Genomic DNA, 16,124 nt, shown 5'->3' on the forward strand with positions numbered 1-16,124 from the left:
ACCCAGAACCTCCTTGCTGTGAGGCGGCAGTGCTACCCACTGCACCATCCGTGCCATCCTGTCAGGATCAAAACAATAAAATAAATAACAAAGGCAAACAAACCAAACTGTGGCTTTCGCTGTGTCGCTTGTCAGCTCTGATGCTTTCAGCCCCATCTCTTTCTCACCACAGCTCTTTCGTCTGTGGTTCCCGGTCTCAGACGCCTACTGCGGGAAAGAGCAAACATTTAACCGCCAAATCAAATCAAATCAAAGTTTATTTGTCACTTACTCCATCATACAGATACAATGTGCAGTGAAATGCTTCCCGCTATCCCCAAGATGTACTTAGTAAATATATAAATATAAGTGCAAACTTAAGACAAATTCCTCTAAATTCCGCCTGGACTAGTTCCTCACATTGCCCGAGTGTGTGCCTACTTCACCAGTAGGCGCGGTCCACCGATTGCCCTGCCTCCTTCCCACAAACCGAGCCCCACCTGGCACTCATTTCTTCACTCTTGTTTTTGAGGATGTGTCTTGCAATGTTCCGGTTAGCTCTATTTCCCCTCAGTCAAATAAGGAAGACAATTCGAATTCAGTTCATGAATTTAAAAAAAGTTGAAGATAATGTGAGTTACATTAATGAAATATGTTTCCTGAAATGAAATGGAAACGGACCTGACCAAGTCGGGGCGAACCCTGATGTCTTGAATGCATGGCAGCCAGGCACCATTTTAACCTGACTGATGCAATGTTTAATCTCCTCTCCCACCAAAATCTATATCAGCCCCATTCTTTCAAATGCCAACTGTCACTGTCAAGACATTGTTTTCATAGAGACTCAACTCCTCACAGCAACCTGCTGATTTATAAAGGAGGCATGTATCACTCAATTTGTACCTACACTAAAAGAGCTCTCTCTCACCTGAAAATCCATCACAGGTCTACACAGTTGGGATAAGGCAATCACAAATGTTGCATTGTGATTGGATTTGAAGTGTTTGGATTATTTTGCTAAGACTTTGGTTGAGCAGACGTGGGAAATCTTGAGCCAGGAGGTAGAACATATTAGTGAAATGAACTGGCTGCCTTAATGGGTGGAAGAAACATGGTTGGAAGAACCACAGGGAAGGACTTTTACTTTTTACATTCCACCTTGGTGGACGAGCCAGTGCCACACCTAAGAGATAGCAAAAATTATGAATATCAAAATGCATAGTTTCATCTAAGGCAATAGAGAAATGGCAAACTTATTTGGACTGTGGTATCAAGGGTAGATATATCGAATTCAGGAAAAAAGGTTGTGTCAAACAGGAGAGAGGAGGTCATTATTAGATAAGATAGGGCACAGTCAGTTAAATGAAACACTGATGTGATCGGGAAGCACACAACAGGGCTGTATGAATTATGTTAGGTGGAAGGAACTGAGGAGCATGCCATAATGCACTGTGGGAAGTATTACAGGGAAAGGGAGGTAATTGTAGCTAAGATTAGAGAGGAGGGAAGTATGGATATGAACTTTGTAAGAATTATGGCGAGCATTGATCAAAGGAGTAGTTGTGCAATTGTTATGAATTTCATTAATAGCACAGGAGTACGTGCAAGGATAGTTGCTTTGATCCACACTCCGGAGCAGTAGGTGGCGATAAAGCAACGCTGCGTTTACACTACATTAAAAACTAAGCAAGAAGAAGAGTGAACAGCGTGTCATTTCCTGCTTAAGAACGTGAGTGCGTCATTCCGTATTTTTCTAAGCGCGCCTGGGTGATTTTTTAGCAGCTAGCATGTGGGAAGTGCGTTTATGAAACAGTTCTGTCATCTATAAATTACTGATATCTTTTCAACATCTTCTGTACGTTAAAGGCTGCTCACCTTCAAAATGAGCGACGACCCCGATGCCATTCCCGAAAGGGAAATGAAAGTAAGTTAACTCGGCTTAATATGCAACATACTTAATATGCTAACTAAGTTACATTTTATGTGTAATAAAGCAGCATGCAGAGGACATGAATTTAATTTTATTAATTGGATAATCATCTTGCTATCTGGCTTCTCCTCTTCATAACATTGTTTTTCTTATTTTCACAACGCTGCTTGATACTTAGCTAAATAATTAGCTACACATGAGAGCTGGAATAAGTCAGTTTATGTGCACATAGCGGTTCATTGTGGGCAGGTGTTTATGTAGGATTTTGGGAGTGATATTCCGCAGTTTTTAGGCTGTGAATCTCAAGTTAACTTTAGTGTCAATCGCGTCGCGTCGCAAGCTTGCTAATAGTGCTAGCTGACATTTGGAGAGTTGAGTTTTGGGAAAGGCAAAGCTTGCTAACTTCTCTTACAAGAACACATATATACACATGTACTTCCAGGATTTTCAGTTTCGACAGATGAAGAAGGTCCGTGTCTTTGATTCTCCGGATGATCTGCCGAAAGAGAGGTCCAGTTTACTCGCCATCTCCAACAAGTTCGGGCTGACTTTCGTGGGACTGGACACCACTCTAAGGGTCTTACTCACCCGCGATATCATAGCCGCTAACAAGGTTGAAGGTCCCAACGACGAAATAGGTGAGAACCCAAGTACAATCCCTTGGTCCCGGATTCTGTTTTTTCAAAATATGATGCATTCACGTGCAGCAGCGATCACAATCATGATTTGCCACTTTCTAGACAAAAACATACACGCATAACATGCTCAAGGCCAAAACAATCAGAGTCGCACATACACACACATTATATTAATGACATTTGGCAGACGTTCTTATCCAGAACGACGTACAACAAAGTGCATACCCATAACCAGGGATAAGTGCGCTGAAAGACCCTAGACGGAAGTACAATTTCAACTGCTACCTGCACAACAAAGATAACAAAGATATATTTGAATTTAAAAAAAAAATTTTTTTTTAAACAAACAAACAAAGCAAGAGTATGACCAAACCCCTTACCTAGCCAAACTAAAAATACTGATACACAAAAAAGTAAATCACAGAAGGACACACTTTTTATGCAATAGCAATACAGAATTGACTTTACTTTTCCCACTGAAGATGAGGTTGTGGTGGAGCCCCAAATCTTAACTGACATGCCTGCGTTTGTGTGTGTCACTCAGTGGAAGGGGTGAAATCCTTGAGCGTTTCGGTGGACCTGCCCATTCACTACCTGGCCCTGAGCAGTGATGACCTCACACTCTCCGTCTGCGGGGCGTCCAATGAGGAGCGTCCTTTGCTGGCTTTCTTTGACATACGGACCTTCCTCAACAAGGTGGGTGGCAGTGTATTATAGTAATATACACTCAGTGACTACTGTATTAGGTAACACCAGCTTGTTAATGCAAATATTTAATCAATGCCAATCATGTGGCAGCAACTAAATACATAAAAGTATTTTTCAGACCAAATGTCAGAATGGGGAAGAAATGTGATCTAAGTGACTTTGACCGTGGAATCATTGTTGGTGTCAGACAGGGTCGTTTGAGTATCTCAGAAACTCCTGGTCTCCTGGGATTTTCACATGAAACAGTCTCTAGAGATAAACAAAAAACATCCAGTGAGCAGCAGTTCTAAGGGCAGGAACATGTTGTTAATGAGAGAGGTCAGAGGAGAAGGGCCAGACTGGTCGAAGGTGAGAGTAACGCAAATAACCACACATTACAACAGTGGAATATAGAAGAGCATCTCTGAACACACAACATGTCAAACCACTAAGTGGATAGGCTACAGCCACAGAAGACCTAAGTCTAAAAAACAAGTCTAATAAATACATAACGTGTATTTAACACACATATGCAGGTATTCTATGTGTGAACATGGTGTATTCTGTTTATTGTGTATTTAAATATATTAGACTGCAACTGGCGCTTCACAGTTTGGGTGTTTGGTTGATGGCTTGCTCAGCCTCCTGTGTATTATTTAAAATCTGCTTTTCACTTAGTGTGTGTGTGTGTGTATGCATGAGAGAGAGTGTGCATGGCTGTGTCTGTGTGTATGACTGCGAGCATGTATTTTAATTCTTTCACTGGTCTATTTAATGCTTCAATTGGCTGAAATAGTGGTTGTTTCCAGTTATTGTTTGTTGAGTTTGTGGTTGGGGTTAGGTGTGTCGGTGTGTTGGGGTTGCCTGTGTGGTTAGGGTCAGGTAAGTGTGTTTAGGGTTGTGTGTGTGTTTACGGTTGGGTGAGTGTGTGTGCGTATGTGTGTTCATGTGGTTTAAGATTTTCAATAAAGAGGATGAGGCAGAATCTTCTAGAATATCAGACTTTATTCTTCAACGCAGACCATAAACCAGAGGTCTCTGCTGAGTGACCTGACACCATTCAGTTGTACAAACAGACTTGTTCCCTCCCAAAGGATGTCTCTTTTCCTCCCGCAAGGTTTGTGTTGTGTGTTTAGACCCCTCAGTGCCTTGTGTGAGGTGTTAAAGGTTTGTGTTGTGTGTTATGGTCTCTCAATGCCATGTGTAAAGTGGGAGTAAGAGTGTTAAAGGTTTGTGTTGTGTGTTTAGGTCTCTCGATGCCGTGTGTAAAGTGGGAGTAAGAGTGTTAAAGGTTTGTGTTGTGTGTTTAGACCCCTCAGTGCCGTGTGTAAAGTGGCTGTAAGAGTGTTCGTGTTGCGTGTTTAGGCCCGGCAGGAGAAGGGGCCCTTTGCGTCTCTGCGGCTGGCCGTGGCCCCCGGCACTGCAGTGCAGGATCTGAAGTGGAACCCGCTCCAGGCCTCCGTCCTGGCAGCCTGCCTGTCTGACGGCAGCATGCTGGTGCTGGAGGTGACGGACACCGCCACCGTGCAGGCCCAGCTGCCTGCGTCGGCAGGGATAACCTGCGGTGAGTCCCGCCCTCAGGGAATTGATGTGCTGAATTTATGCGGTTATGATTTCCATGGATGTTATTTTTTAAGGCTGAGTAATGTCCCCCAGAGGAGGCATAATTGAGAAAAAGAGTATTGATTATTAATATCAGTTTTTTTGTTGATGCAGTGTGCTGGAGTCCCAAGGGCAAGCAGGTCGCTGCAGGAAAGCAGAATGCTACAGTTATACAGTACACGCCTGTAAGTGCCCCATGGAGACTGATACCTACAGTAGCACACTGAACATTATTTAACACACTCACCCAGCACACGCTTGTAAGTGCCCCATGGAGACTGATACCTACAGTAGCACACTGAACATTATTTAACACACTCACCCAGCACACGCTTGTAAGTGCCCCATGGAGACTGATACTTACAGTAGCACACTAAACATTATTTCACACATTGTTTATGTATTTGTCTGAATTCTGTAAAGCACTGTAAATTGTCTAATAATGTTCATGCATTTGGTAGATACCTTTGTCTGGGATAGCATTGCATGTTAATATATAGAAGCTCATTCAAGAAAATTTGTCTCTGTTTCACCGTTTCTCTGTTTGCAGGCCCTGCAGGAAAAGAAAGTGATTCCCTGCCCTCCATTCTACAGCTCTGACAACCCCGTCAAAGGTAAAGCGCTGCCTGACCTGTCTGGCCTTTTCTCTGTTCACCTCTTCTGTCAGCTGCCACAGTGGGGCCTACATGCCCAATGGGACTCTATGTGTTTCAGGTAATGGTGCATTGTACAAATCCCCCTCTCTCTCTCTCCCTCTCTCTCTCCCTCTCTCCTCCCTCTCTCTCTCTCCCTCCCTCTCCTCCCCCTCTCTCTCCCTCTCTCCCCCCCTCTCTCTCTCTCTCTCTCTCCCTCCCCCCTCTCTCCCTCCCCCTCCCTCTCTCTTTCTCTCTCTCTCTTTCTCTTTCTCTCCCTTCCTCTCTCTCTCTCTCCCTCCCTCCCTCCCTCCCTCTCTCCCTCCCTCTCCCTCCCTCCCCCTCCCTCTCTCTCCCTCTCCCTCTCTCTCCCTCTCTCCCTCTCACTCCCTCTCTCTCTCTCTCTCTCTCTCTCCCTCCGTCCCTCTCTCTCCCTCTCCCTCTCCCCCTCTCCCCCCCTCCCCCTCCCTCCCTCTCTCAGTGCTGGACGTCCTGTGGCTCAGTACCTACAGCTTTGCTGTTGTGTACGCTGCAGCCGACGGCTCCCCGGAAACTCCCCCTGAGCTGGTGGCAGTGTCACTCCCTGTGAGTACCCAGCAGCCTGATATCCCAGACTCCAGCATCACCCACAATCCCCTGCTAAACTCAATGGTTGAGTTAATGGCGACTATTTGAAAAGGACCTGACACTCGGCTGGCATGGATTAAACAAGCTAATATTGGCTAACAGACCGCTAGTTGTCCATGTTCAGCAGTTTGCTACTGTAGGTAGGTGGCTAGGTTACAAGCCAACGCTCATAGCTGACAGCTGCAAGGAACAAACAGGTTTGCTAATTATAGACAATGTTAACCGACTAGAAATCAAGCCAGCTACTCATCTCATTAATCAGATCCCATTAGCACTGTCATTATTGAGCTGGTGAGTAAACATTAAGGGGGCCCCTTATCACTAAGTTCTCCTTGTGTCGACGTTGTTGCGCCCCTCCTCTGTAAAAACGCCTCTGTTATCAGTCTTGTCAAAGCTGAATGTGGTGCTAATGGCTCAGGAGCCGTTATCTCATCCTGTGAAGTAGCAGAAGATCGATCAGGCTCGGGTTGTTGATCTGCCTTTCTCCCCAATGCAGAAGAAGGATGAGAAACGGCCGGAGCTGTACCTGAACTTTAACGACCCCGTGTACGGCTCCAGCACCGAGAGACAGCACCACTATTTCCTCTGCCACATCGAAGACTGGTGAGCTTTTACTGTGAAATACCCCCATTTCCACACTCATATTGAAGACTGGTGAGCTTTTACTGTGAAATACCCCCATTTCCACACTCATATTGGAGACTGGTGAGCTTTTACTGTGAAATACCCCCATTTCCACACTCATATTGAAGACTGGTGAGCTTTTACTGTGAAATACCCCCATTTCCACACTCATATTGGAGACTGGTGAGCTTTTACTGTGAAATACCCCCATTTCCACACTCATATTGAAGACTGGTGAGCTTTTACTGTGAAATACCCCCATTTCCACTCCCACATTGAAGACTGGTGAGCTTTTACTGTGAAATACCCCCATTTCCACACTCATATCGAAGACTGGTGAGCTTTTACTGTGAAATACCCCCATTTCCACACTCATATCGAAGACTGGTGAGCTTTTACTGTGAAATACCCCCATTTCCACATTCATATTGAAGACTGGTGAGCATTGGGAATCGACTGCACAAGATTGAGGTTACAAGCCCAGTGTCACATACTTCAGTTCACACTAATTCAGGTCTACACAGACTTCAGTCTTGGCATATATTGCTCTGCTGGAGAAGAGAGCTTTGGAGGTGACAATCTGGCCACACCCTGAGATTACATTACATTACATTACATTAATGCCATTTGGCAGATGCTCTTATCCAGAGCGACGTACAACAAAGTGCATACCCATAACCAGGGATAAGTGCACTGAAAGACCCTAGAGGGAAGTACAATTTCAACTGCTACCTGTACAACAAAGATAAGGACCTATTTTTTATTTTTTATTTTTTTTCCTTTAAACGAACAAATAAACAAACGAACAACAAAGCAAAAGTGACCAAACTTAACTATCCAAACACTGCTTACCTAGCCAACTAAAAATACACAAAGTAAATCACAAAAACAACAATTAAGGTTCGCAGGGAGGTAGGGAGGGACGGGGAGAGGTGCTGCTTGAAGAGGTGCGTCTTCAGTTTGCGCTTGAAGGTGGGAAGAGATTCTACAGTTCTGACCTCAACAGGGAGTTCATTCCACCACCGTGGAGCCAGAACAGACAGTAGTCGTGAGTGTGAGGTGGAGGTTCGGAGAGGGGGAGGTGCCAAGCGGCCTGTGGAGGCTGAACGAAGAGGTCTGGCAGGGGTGTAGGGTCTGATGATTTTTTGTAGGTAAGCTGGGGAAGACCCCTTAACTGCTTGGAAGGCTAGCACCAATGTTGAATTTGACAGGCAGCCAGTGGAGGGAAGTAAAAAAAAAAGGGATACCATGTGTAGTCAGGAACCCGTGATATATATACTATAGGTACGTTGTGTAAAGACACGCTAGTAAATTGTCACTGTTTCCCAAACAGAAATGTGTCCAAGAGAGTAATAAAATATCACAAGAAGGGTCCATCCTGTTCACATTATTGCTTAAATTCTTCCACAACCAGTTACCACAACCACCCACATTTTCTTCGTTTGTATGTAGCCGTAAAAATGGAAAAGGCCTTATATCCCTGGTTATGGGTATGCACTTTGTTGTACATCACTCTGGATGAGCCTTTAGCAGCTCTCAGATTCAGCCTGTTTTCAGTGCTTTTCATTTCATGTTGTCATTTTATTTTGTTTTCCAGGGACCTTGTTCTAGCAGCTTCCGCAGCTTCCATTGAAGTCAGCATCATTGCCAAGCAGGAGGACAAGGTGACTGAGAGACACAGTCTGTCTCTGTTCTTACTAGCCAGAGAGGCTGTGTAGTTTGAAACTTTGATTGCCAATTTAATAACTTTGAGATCATAAACATATGCACTTCAAAGAAATCTTGCTGCAAACGGCTGCAAAGTCCAAATGCTACACTCAATGATTCCTTATACTCCAAATTAACTGTGATATTTTATTATGGATGCAGCTTTGAGTTTATATACGTATGCTACTTTAGAAGCCAGAATGTACACTTAGTAGGTGATCTTACCTCTCCTGACCTGAAATTTCAGGTCGCAAACCCGGTATTTCCCTGGGTCAAGGTGGTAATCACGTGGTTAATTAACCTGCTCCGCATAATCTTAAGAACCATATAACTGAATTAGTTTCACTACTTCATGGAAGTCTCTTTAAATTAACATTGTCTTTGTACGGATTTTGTGGACTTATTTGCGGGGGGGGGGGGCTGCGCGTTTTGATATTTTCAGTGCTTTTTTAACTCATTCAACTCCTTTATAATCCACATAGCAAGGGGAATGTCACTTCCACAGTATGGAACTTTTAAATAATGTAAATTGCATGGGCTCACCTTCCTGAAGTAAAATGGTAATGATGTGTGATATTTGTGTATTTGTAAATTAGACAAACTGGGAACTATGGTTACTGGAAGACGCCAGCCGGGCGGAATTGCCCGTCACCTTGAACAGTGATGACACTCTGCCACTAGGGGTCGCTGTCGACTACACCAACCAAGAGGAGATCCACATCTGTGAGTGCCCCCTCACTTCCTGCCTCTGTACGCCGACTTCCTGTCTCTGTACACCCACACTATTTAAACCCAAAAATGCATCGCTGTTCACTGCGATGGTTTGAGGAAAGCCATTGCCTCGATCCCTTTCGAGTAAGACAGGACTGTCCAACCCTGTTTCTAACAAAACATCTTAGTCAACAGCTAGTGATCTTGTTGAGCTGCTAATTGGTAGAATCAGGTGTACCAGTTTAGGGTTGAAATGAAACCCTGCAGGATGGTCGATCTCCAGGTCTTGGGCAAGTATTCACTCATCTTGAACATATAAACACTTTCTCAACTTTTTTGGTCAGCTTGCACAGACAAGCCCCTGTAGTTGGCTCTCCCCAGTAACAGGGTTAGGAACAAATAAACGTCATTAAGAAAAAATAAAAGTCTTGCCCACATATTGTGAGCAATATGGTAAACGGGGTTGCCAGTTCCTGTTTAGTTTCATTTCTCCAAATGCGATGAACAGACGTTACAGTAGGTTCTCACTGAAAGGCTGAGTGGGTAGGTATAAGTGGAATTCTTTACTGCATGAGATGCATACACAGAACAAAAAAATTTTGTATAGACTCATCACTATTAGGAAGACCTGTACACCAGCTTGTTATTGCAAATATTTAATCAGCCAATCATGTACTCTAAATGACTTTGACCGTGGAATGATTGTTGGTGCCAGACAGGGTGGTTTGAGTATCTCAGAAACTGCCAATCTCCTCACGCACAACAGTCTCGAGAGTTTGCAGAGAATGGTGCAAAAAACAAAAAGCATCCAGTGAGCTGCAGTTCTGTTAATGAGAAGGGCCTGACTGGTCAAAGCTGACAGGAAGGTGACAGTTACACAAATAACCACACATTACAACAGTGGTATATGGAAGAGCATCTCTGAACACACAATGTGTCAGACCTCTAAGTGGATAGGCTACAGCAGCAAAGTCAGTAAAAAATAAGTCTAATGAATACGTAATAAAGTGCTCACTGAGTGTATATAAACTGTAAGTATTTTATTTGTGGCATTTATGATGTTTGCTTTTGAAAGTGTTGGAGACATTGCTGAACATTGTTGTGAGTTGAAGATATTTTAACATGAGCTAAAAGCTGAAATAAAGTCGCTCATGATAAAATTTGAGCGATTGTGTATTTGCCTGTTGTTTGTGTGATGGTGTGTTTGTGCGCTTACATGTCTAAGCATTTGTGTAATGGCGTGTTTGCATGTTTGTGTGTTGGTGTGTTTATTGTTTGTATGTTTGTGTAATGATGCGTTTATGTGTTTGAGCTTTTGTGTGTTTGTGTAATGACGTGTTTATGTATTTCAGCTTTAGTGTGTTTGTGTAATGACCTGTTCGTGTGTGTGTGAGCTTTTTTGTGTTTGTATAATGGCGTGTTTGTGTGTGTGAGCTTTTGTGTGTTTGTGTAATGGCGTGTTTGTGTGTGTAAACTTCTGTGTTTGTGTAATGACGTGTTTGTGTGATGATGTGTTTATGAGTGTGAGCTTTTGTGTTTGTGTAATGACATGTTTGTGTAATGCTGCGTTTGAGTGTTTGCGCGTTCGTTCCTCCCGCCGTACGCCCGCGTCACGCCCCGGTCCGTTTCCCTGTCCCACTGCAGCGGATGAGAAGACGTTGCCCCCGGCGCCCACCCTGATGCTCCTCTCCACCGAAGGCGTCCTGTGCCCCTTCTCCCTCCTCAACACCAACCCTGGTGTGAAGCAGCTGGTCGCCGCCCCCCTCAGCCTGCCCCTGGAGGGCGAGAGGCTGCCCTCTGCTGGTCAGTGCGCTCCAGTGCGCGCCTGTGTTCGGTGCCTATACATGTGTGACTCTGCTGAGTGTTCCAACAAGCGAGTTTGTCCCTCTGTGTGATTTTGTGTTCCTCTCGTTAATGTGGGGAGATTGTATTGTAGTGATTTACTAAGCCTCAAACTATGAGCTTCTCCGTTGAAGGTTACGTACACGAGAGCCGCAACTAGTGATGCCAAATGGGGATTGAATTGTTTGTGAGGGGAATATTTGTTAGAAATATATTTTTTATATTACTACTTTATGTATGTTTATTGTGCTAACATGCAGCTCTGAAGCTGATATGCAACGGTGAAGTAATATCTTGTACTTGTAACAGACTGTGAATTCTGACACTGTGTCATTTTCTCAGGGTCTGTTGCAGCTCCGCCCCCTGCGGCCGCTGTGGGCGTGGCCATTAGGCCGCCGCCCACCAGCACTCCGACGCCTGCCCCTGCAGCCCTCACAACTCCCATGGGCTTCTCCTTCAGCACGCCCGCACTCCAGCCCGCAGCCTCCTCCGGCTTCTCCCTGGGCTCCTCCGGGGTGCCCCCTGGGCTCTCCCTGGGGTCGGCCGGATTCTCCTTCGCCTCCGCCCTGGCCGCCAAACCCTCCACAGAACCCTCCCCTGCCGCCTCAGCCTTTTCCTTCAGCACCCCGTCCGTCAAACCCCCTGTGGAGAGCGTCCCGGCCCCCGCCCCAAGCCCCGCCCCCGCCCCTGCCCCTGCCCCTGCCCCTGCCCCCGCCCCTGCCCCCGCTCCCGCCCCCGCTCCCACCCCTGCCCCTGCCCCCGGCCTCCAGAGGCTCGCCACCGCTTCCCCTGTCACCGTTTTCAAGCTCCCCGCCGAGCCGGCCACGCCCGCCGTGAAGGTGAACCTGAGCGACAGGTAAGGCCCTGCACCTACTCTGGGAGTCTTCTGTCTGGTACGGCCTAGATCAGTGTTAACCAACACTGTTTCTGGAGATCTAGTGTCCTGTTGCTTTTCATTGTCAGCCCTAACAAAGCACACCTGCTTGAACAGTGAGAGAGCTTGTTTAGCAGCTAATTAGTAGAATCAGGCAGGCCAAATTAGGGTTGAAATGAAAACCTACAGCTGCGATGGACTGGCGACCTGTCCAGGGTGTATTCCTGCCTTTCGCCCAATGTATGCTGGGATAGGCTCCAGCCCCCCTGCGACCCTGTTCAGGATAAGCGGGTTAAGATAATGGATGGATGGATGGATGGATGGATGAAAACCTACAGGATAGAAGATCTCCAGGAACAGGACTGGTTCCCACCGGTCTAGGTCAAAGGAACCTTCATTACAGGGGACTTGGTTTGTTTGTGGCCGCCATTTTGATTCTGTGGTTTGCGATTCCTGTCTGGCACACTGCCCTGCACTCTCCAGGTTTTCGGCCGCTGAGACGCCAGTGGCCCCCGCCCTCCAGCAGTTCTCCTTTGCCTCCGCCTCCACCTCCACCCCCAAACCCGCTTTCCTGGCTCCCAGCAGCCAGTCCACCCCTCTGCCTAGCAGCAGCAAGCCTGCCTCCATTCCAGGTGAGCATCATCACAGTTTACCTGCTCCAGGTGAGCATAGTCACAGTTTACATGCGCCAGGTGAGCATAGTCACAGTTTACCTGCTCCAGGTGAGCATAGTTTACCTGCTCTGCATCGCTGTCCAGAGAGCAGAGTCGAGTTTCACTGAATTGTGGTAACTGACCCAAACAGTAACCGCACTAAGTCACTAAAAACCACATTGAAAACATTTTTGCTTTTAACTGGCAGTTGGGCTGGTAATAATTTCTTAGACCACAATAGTCTGGGATACTTCAGTCTTTAGGCCTCGTTTAGAAAAGCAACGAAAATGGCAATGAATAAACAAGCAACAAGCTTGATACTATTGTCAGATAATTGATTCAAACGTGTAGGTATGGCGAATATCCATATTCTGTCAGCAACACATCTATCCTTGCCTGTTTTAATGCCTTCGTCATCTCTCTCACCGCCAGTATTTTCTAGAAACTTCTGTTCCAAGATGTATTATGACAACCATAATTATCATAACAATTATGGCGTTGGCTCAGAAGGTCAGGGCGGTAGTTTGGCAGTTGGAGAGTTGCCGGTTCGATTCCCCGAAGTGCCCCTGAGCAAGATGCCTAACCCCCAAATTCTCGGTCACAACTACTGTCTGTTCTTCCCCCACGGTGCTGGAATGACCTTCCTGTGAATTTCAGAACAGCAGAGTCTTTGACCACTTTCAAGCAAAGACTGAACTCATCTCTTCAGGCTGCACCTTTGTCTCCCTACCTAACCACCATGATTAGCCTTGTGTATGCCATAGATTATAATATCACTTTTACATTACATTACGTGGCATTTAGCAGACGCTCTTATCCAGAGCGATGTACAACAAAGTGCAAATCAATCACAAGAACAAGTGCAAAAGTAGACCTGAGAGGACAGTACAGTTCCGAGTCCTATTGTAAACGTACAGAAATTCAGAACCCATGAAGAGTACAATCAACATTCAAACTAGCATACCACTGTTGGCAGCTAGAATACAACAACAGCCAATAAAAACAACAATACCTATACAAGTAACGATATCTATACATAAGTGACATTACGGTCTAAGGCTAATCACAGTGATTGTGAGTTGGGGAGGGAAAGGTGTAGCCTGAAGAGATGGGTCTTCAGTCTGCGCTTGAAGGAGGTCAGCGACTCTGCCGTTCTGACATTCACCGGGAGGTCATTCCACCATCGTGGGACCAGGACAGACAGCAGTCGTGAGCGTGAAGTGCAGGTGTGGCGAGGGGGAGGCGCCAGACGGCACGAAGTGGCAGAACGGAGGGGTCTTGTTGGTGTATAGGTCTTGATAAGGGATTGAATATACACAGGGGCTGATCCTTTAACTGCCTGGTATGCGAGTACCAAAGTTTTAAATTTGATGCGAGCCATAACAGGCAGCCAGTGGAGGTTGCTGAGCAGGGGGGTGACATGTGAATGTCTGGGAACATTGAATACCAGACGGGCTGCAGCATTCTGGATGAGTTGTAGGGGTCTGATGGCAGATGCTGGAAGGCCAGCCAGCAGAGAATTGCAATAGTCCAGGCGGGACAGGACCATTGCTTGGAACAAGGAGCTGAGTGGAGTAGGTGGTGAGAAAGGGTCGGATTCTCCGGATGTTGTACAGGAAGAACCTGGACGCCCGGGTCACCGTAGCGATGTTCTTGGAGAAGGATAGCCTGTTGTCCATCACCACTCCTAGGTTTCTTGCACTAGGGGATGAGGTCCCTGTGGTATCCCCTAGTGAGATGGAGAAATCAGAGAAGGGAGAGGTTAAAGCAGGGATGAAGATCACCTCCGTCTTATCTGGGTTGAGCTTTAGATGGTGGACTTATAGTTGAATATAAGGTGGACTTATAGGTGAACTTATAGTTATTGCTGTCCTTGTGGTATTCTAGCTGCCAAATGTGGTATGCTAGTTGGTGAGTTGATGTACTCTTCAAGGGTTCAAACTGTATCTATGTGGTCATGCTAGGACTCGGGTCCTCATCGCACTGTGTTCGATTTGCACTTCATTGTACGTCAGTCTGGCTAAGAGTGTCTGCTAAATGTGTGTAATGTAATGTAATGCTTCTGACGAGCTGGTTGGGGGGGACAAAGGTGCTGTATATAAAAGCAGCCCTTTTACCTCTTATTACAACTTAAGCAGTAAAATATACTGAACAGCCCAACCTATTTTCTCTTTCTTTTGGTGGCTTGCTTGCTAGCAAGTAATGCCATTGTAGACTGACCCAGAGACGGTCAAATTACTGCCCTTATGATGCTGCTGGCTCACAAAAGTGGTCTGAAATAACATTTCTTGGAACATAACAGCATGTGTCTTTTTAGAAGCCTTACCAGGGGATAAGACTCCCCAGGCGACAGCCGATACTGGCAACAGTCGCTGAAGTCCCTCCATTTTAGGCCACTATTTTAGGGCACCAATATAAACGGACAGTTGGCTTCTCAACCGTTTCTGATTGATCAAGCCTATTCAATCGCTTCCTTAGTGCAGGCATAAGACAATGTTCGGTATCAAGTTTTGATTATCGGCTGTTGATTGCCTTTGGAATTGAGTTTGTCAACATGAGGACCAGAATTGTGCCAGTCAAGGAAGCCATTATTATTCATCCAATGTGCTGGAGTACCAAGCCAAAAGAACAGAAATTGTACCACTGTCCAAATTCTTAGACTGCTCTGTATGCTCTAATTAATGAGTTCTCGTCCTGTATTGTCAAACGAAACAGGTGTGGGAATGAGGCTTTTTTAAGATTATTTATCTGGACTTTCAGCCTCTCACCAAAAGCTAATAAGAAGGCATGCATCACTTCACTAGCATTGCCCAACACGGGTTTATCACACCTTTTTACAGCACCGTGCAAGATACCCTGATGCCAAACACTCTCCAAACGACAGAACATCGACCGAGAGAGCTATTGGACGTTGATGAAGGCTTTGCTTTGTCATTAGACATTTGGACCAACGCGCAAGGACACAGTTTCTTGGCTGTTGTGGCCGGTTTTATTGTCGGAGCGTTCAATGGCCACACAGTGTTGCTGAGCTGCGAACCTCTTCAAGGGCATCACACGTCATATTTTCCAAAAATCTGAATATTCGGGGGTGGATTGTCAGGATGGTTACAGACGGTGCCAGTAACAGAGGCCAGCCCTTCAACCTCCGCGGCTTTGAGGAGGATGGAGCTGATGTGTGCCAGACGATAATATTCAGGAGTCACAGGTTGATGGAATAATGCGAAACATAGGAAGTGTGGTCGATCAGTGCATCACAGGAAGTCTCCATCTGCATTGCCCTATCCGTTTGCTCCCAATGGCTATTAACGTTGCCATTCATGCACATGGAAACGTGGACAGACTGCAGTGGACAGCCAGACTGGTTAAAAGTGTTCGTGAAAGTATGTTAAATTCCGAAGAGGTCGACAAACTGGGCGTGTGACCTACCGCAGACACGGAGCGGCCAGATGCGCACCATTGAATCGGCGCATACGCTTTTAAAAACCGAACCCCTATGGCAGAACGGGCGATTCATTCCAGAACGAGCACAGCTTGCCTCAGCTAGTGTCAGGAGAAAAACCTTTTTAGTGCCTTTAAACAGTACCTTTAAATGCAGAGCGCGGCTCTGTGTAATGCTGG

At 45.9% G+C, this 16,124-nt stretch overlaps 1 protein-coding gene across 3 annotated transcripts in view; it reads left to right on the forward strand.

The window, feature by feature from the left end:
- Nucleotides 1-1,740: 1,740 nt before the first annotated feature.
- nup214 (nucleoporin 214) overlaps nt 1,741-16,124 on the forward strand; it is a 73,393-nt gene continuing 59,009 nt past the window's right edge. For all 3 annotated transcript variants that reach the window (XM_061263054.1, XM_061263052.1, XM_061263053.1), the window contains exons 1-13: nt 1,741-1,903; nt 2,352-2,547; nt 3,092-3,243; nt 4,600-4,798; nt 4,951-5,021; nt 5,387-5,450; nt 5,950-6,053; nt 6,592-6,698; nt 8,317-8,383; nt 9,023-9,149; nt 10,782-10,940; nt 11,322-11,835; nt 12,337-12,485. In XM_061263054.1, coding sequence (XP_061119038.1) covers nt 1,862-1,903; nt 2,352-2,547; nt 3,092-3,243; nt 4,600-4,798; nt 4,951-5,021; nt 5,387-5,450; nt 5,950-6,053; nt 6,592-6,698; nt 8,317-8,383; nt 9,023-9,149; nt 10,782-10,940; nt 11,322-11,835; nt 12,337-12,485 — 1,951 coding nt within the window. In that variant the 5' untranslated portion in view covers nt 1,741-1,861. The remainder of the gene's footprint in view (nt 1,904-2,351; nt 2,548-3,091; nt 3,244-4,599; nt 4,799-4,950; nt 5,022-5,386; nt 5,451-5,949; nt 6,054-6,591; nt 6,699-8,316; nt 8,384-9,022; nt 9,150-10,781; nt 10,941-11,321; nt 11,836-12,336; nt 12,486-16,124) is intronic.

This window comes from Conger conger, chromosome 12, assembly GCF_963514075.1.
Source record: "Conger conger chromosome 12, fConCon1.1, whole genome shotgun sequence".
NCBI lineage: Eukaryota > Metazoa > Chordata > Actinopteri > Anguilliformes > Congridae > Conger > Conger conger.